The sequence below is a fragment of the Meleagris gallopavo genome, chromosome 22 (assembly GCF_000146605.3).
Source record: "Meleagris gallopavo isolate NT-WF06-2002-E0010 breed Aviagen turkey brand Nicholas breeding stock chromosome 22, Turkey_5.1, whole genome shotgun sequence".
Lineage (NCBI taxonomy): Eukaryota > Metazoa > Chordata > Aves > Galliformes > Phasianidae > Meleagris > Meleagris gallopavo.
Window position 1 is genome coordinate 591,310 of NC_015032.2, and position 4,385 is coordinate 595,694.

General features: G+C 57.6%; 1 protein-coding gene across 1 annotated transcript in view; it reads right to left on the reverse strand.

Moving 5' to 3' along the window:
• Positions 1 to 4,385, reverse strand: part of TP53INP2 (tumor protein p53 inducible nuclear protein 2) — a 21,484-nt gene that overhangs the window by 7,928 nt on the left and 9,171 nt on the right. The window contains exon 2 of the mRNA XM_010722255.3: positions 2,549 to 2,876. Coding sequence (XP_010720557.1) covers positions 2,549 to 2,672 — 124 coding nt within the window. The 5' untranslated portion in view covers positions 2,673 to 2,876. The remainder of the gene's footprint in view (positions 1 to 2,548; positions 2,877 to 4,385) is intronic.

Here is a 4,385-nt window from a genome sequence, read left to right on the forward strand (position 1 = left end):
GGACGGGGCCGCACCGAGCACCCGTGGCCACCAGCCCCTGCCCGCTGCTGTGCACCAGGGTGGGCAGCACCGCCTGGGGAGCAAGCAGGGTGCGGAGCCATGCGGGGCGCAGCGGGGACACACACACACCATGTACAGTGGGGAGAGGGGGGAGAGAAAGGGGCATCGTTAGTGTGCGAGGCACCATGGCATCGCCGCCGCAGACGGGTGCAGCGGGTCCCAGCCGTGCCCTGCGCCCTGACCCTGCAATGGTTTCCGGTGGGTGGCTTCACCAAAAGTTTGGGATCCTGGAGTAATTATTTTCTTTCTTGAAGTAGAGAAAGAAATTTGGCCAAAAAAATAAAATAAAACCCTTGCTTTTATCTGCAAGCTTTCCTAGATCTCCTGAACTGTGCTATTCAAGAAGGGTAGCAAACTACACTGTGCACATGTGGAAGCAAAACACACACAGTGCGCACCTTTTCCCTGGAAAAAACCTTTCCCTTGGAGTATCAGGGCTTCACCAGAAGTTTCCACATCGCCTTTGACTTCAGCCTGCCGGCTGCCTCCTCCTGGCCAGTTGAGCGCATGGCCTCGCAGCCACCAGGACCACGCTCTGCCTGTACGGACAGCTGACCCCGCTGCTGGCTGAAGGTGCAGGAGAAATTAGTGGCAAACATGAGCCTGTGCTGCCTAAACAGGCTGGAAGAAATACGAAGCACAAGGCAGGTGTTTGCCTTCTAACACGCCCCAGCTCCTCCAACCTGGGAACAGGGCCGGGCACAATTAGCCCTGCGGACAGGAGAGCACCTTGCTTCAGGCCAGGAGACAGCAGGTGAGGAACAGCTGTGGCTACACCAGATCGCTTGCCAACAGCAGACACAGAGCCTGGATTGAGCACTGCTCAACAGGACCGAGCATGTTCCCAGGTCACGGGGTCACATGTGCTAAATTGTCCCCATCCATCTCAAAGAGTGACCCAGTGTGGATGTCACACTGGCTGCCTACACCACCACAGACTTGCAGCTGGGAGCCATAACACTGAGCCCTGGAGATGTGCCCCATGGGGCCAGGCACTCAGGTGCATTTTGCATGGCATGGGTCAGAGACCTGAGGCTGCTGGGGGACAGCCAGGCTGCGAGGTGCTCGCCTGCCACAAGACTGAGGCTGGGGCTGAAGCCAAGAGGCCTTGGTTTGGAAGTGCTTCGCATAACTCTGGGCTCCAAAATAGGGCTGAACTAAATCGATCTCTCGCTGGCTGGGGAATGCTTAGGCAGCCGTGGTGCTGGCGGGGATTAGCAGCAGGGTGCCAGGTCCATGTGGGCTCCCTGCCAAAAGCTGGCTCTGCACCAAGGGTATGGCTGCTTCAGTTAAAAAAACAAAACAAAAATCACCCACAAAAACAGGAGCCCTTCATACCACAGCCAGCCCTGGAGACCCACTGAGGCTGCAGGCTCCCACCCAGGGCTTCAGGGCACAGGCCCGTGTTTCTCTGCTGGGGAAAAACTCATGGCTCGTCCCAGCACACTTTGGGCACACTGTGACCACTGCCAGCAACAGGACAGAGGCCCGCTGGCCCCAGTGCTGCACACCCGTGTGCAAGGAGCTCTTTGCATCCCCTCCCACATCACAACTGTGACCCCAGAAGCACTTCAGAAGACAGGAACTCCTCTGTGTGGCCCATGTCACCCTCCTGCCCAGTCCTGATCCCTGCAGTGCTCCCACTGGCTCTGGGGTGTCCCCACCCTGGGTGGGTCTGTGCTCCAGTCCCTCTGCAGCTCACTGCATGGGAGAGACTCCTAAGGAACAACTCACATCAGAAGACTGAGCTCTCCTTGATGCACGTGAGACAGGCAGGGGCATCTGCTCACAGAACAGTGCCCACCTCAAGGGGGACAAGCCCCAGCCCTGGCAGCTGGTGGGCACTGAGGAGCAGCAGCCCAAGGCCTGCAGTGCAGATAGCTGTTTGTGTGTGCCTGTGCAAGCAAAAGATCACAAAATGATCATTGCAATCAGTTGAGTCATCGACCCTACAATAGCAACCCAAAGATCTTAATGGAGCTGGAGAAGCCCTCATACACAAGGAATGCGTTCGGCCTGGCTGCTGTCAGCCAGCCCTGGAGCAGAAAGCATGGAGGGGCTCCCCAGGCACAGCAGCAGACATCACCTGAGTGCCCCTGGCAAAGATGCCGGGCATGCTTTGGGCAGATAAACCCTTACAAAGGCTTTTAGAGAGATTTTCCACTCCTCGGGTGGTCTCAGAAGACCCCAGCACACTGCAGAGCTGAAGATGGCTGCAGGGGATGTGGCTGTCATCCCTGCCTGCCCTTGGCTTAGCCAAGGCCACAGTGCTCTGCCCCCACTCAGTGAACAGGTGGGACCACCCCATAGCCTGGGTCTCCTCCTGACCTGGCACTGTGCAGGAGTCCCATCCTGGCACTGAGGGATTGGGACCTCCAGAGCAGTGTCTCCCCACTTACGGAGAAGCTATGCCATCACCTGACAGCACTTGTCTGGTACTGGAGAGACAAGCCCCTTCAGCAGCTGTGTAAAACCTTGCTTTTCTCACCTCCAAGCTCGATTATGAGCCATCCATCCTCCTCCTCCTCCTCGGAGACAAAGGGTTTGGGCTCCTCCAGGCCCTCTGCTGTGCTGCTGTCACTGAAGAAGAGGCTGGTGAAACGCTGGAACATGGTGGGGAGCAGTCAGGTGGGACAGGAGAAAAGCAGCTGCTGAGCACCCGCGTCAATGCGGGGACGGGCAGATAGGGCAGGGCACAGAGCTCAGTAGTGCTGGAAGTCCTTCCTTCGGGCAGGAGTGCTTTGCTGAAGTCTTTGCTGAGTTACAGGGCGTGCAGTGCTGTTATGAGGTTCTTCACTTAGCTTCAGTGCGAAGGCCTGCAAAAGGGAACAGGGGCATTCAGGCCAGAGGAGTGGCATCAGTGGGGACAGCAGGAAGGCGGTCCCAGCCCCTGCTGCAGCAAAGGACATAATGCATGTGACTTCTGTTAGAAACGTGCACTCACTGGGGATGGGTTCCAAGAGCTTGGGGAGCACTCTCACCTCCAGAAGCCTCACTAGTGCTGAAACCTGTTTTGGGTGGGTTTAATTCTGAAAGCTGTTACTGTTAGATTCTCTGTGGGTTATTTGCAGAGATGCACTTCTCTTCTCAAGCAGCTGCATGCATTTCATTGCCACCCTCCGGCTCTGGAAGGTGACCCTGTCACACATGTCACCACTGCTACTTTACAATGATGCCCCAAGCCTGTACCAGCCTGGCCTCCAAACCCAGCAGCGCACGGCACGCACACAGTCACACATATGGAGACAGCCACCTCACACCCATCCACACCCCAACTGCATCCACTGGGTGGGCACTTCCAGCACAGACTCACTGCCACACATGCCTGGTGCACCCAAGCCGAGGGAACAGGGGCAGAGCCAAGGCTACACAGCAGAACTGCTGCAGGCAGTGAGCACACCACGTCCCATGGTCCGGGCAGGGCGAGGGCTGTGTCACCTCAGCCCTGGGCAGTGCCCTCCTCCAGCCAGGCCTTATTACTGCTCCAGTTTTCTGCTGGGGAAGAGTTCCCCACAGCTCAGTGTGGGACCAGCGCTCTGATTTCATTAATGGCTGCAAAGCCCTCAGAGAGCCGCAGACAGATGGCAGACACAAGGTGCAGAGTATTAACTGTGCAGAGAAAATGCATTTGGTCCGGAGACAAAAGGACATGAAAATGCCACCAGGGCTGGTCATGGAGATAAGCAAAACCCCCACACTGACAGCAGCTGGGATCCCTCCGTCCATCATCCTGGAAGGGTTCCCTCTGCAGCACTGAAGCACAGCAGATGAGCTTCCCTGGTCACACACATGGCCATGGCAGTGCTCTGCCCCAGGAACACGGCCACAACCACAGCACAGCCATAGCATTTCCAGCAGCACCCATCCACACGCTCATCACCAAACCAGCCAGGCAGCCCCCTTTCCTGGAGCATTAAGTCCTAAGAATAAAAATACACCATGGAAAAGGCAAACAAGGGTGATGCACCCATTGGGCTCTCCCAGGTGCAGACTGCGGCTGGGATGTCCCCCGACCCACAAGGAGCAGCTCCAGCTGCAGGTTCATCTCACACTCAGTGGGGCAGAGAGCGCGGCAGCTTCGTCCTTTGAGGACAGCAGCGCCGGGTGCCGCTGCGTCCACACCGGCACGGGGGATGCTGCTGACACACCGCACAGCGGCACAAATCAGGTGCACGCCTCCAGCACACGTGGGAAGCGCTATTTTCAGCGCACTTCGCCTAAATGAGACAAGCGCCCGCAGGGCTGCTCTCCGCACGCACGGCATACCAAAGCCCTGATCCTGGCACCGCGACACGGACACGGGACGGACCCACTCCCCCCCTCCC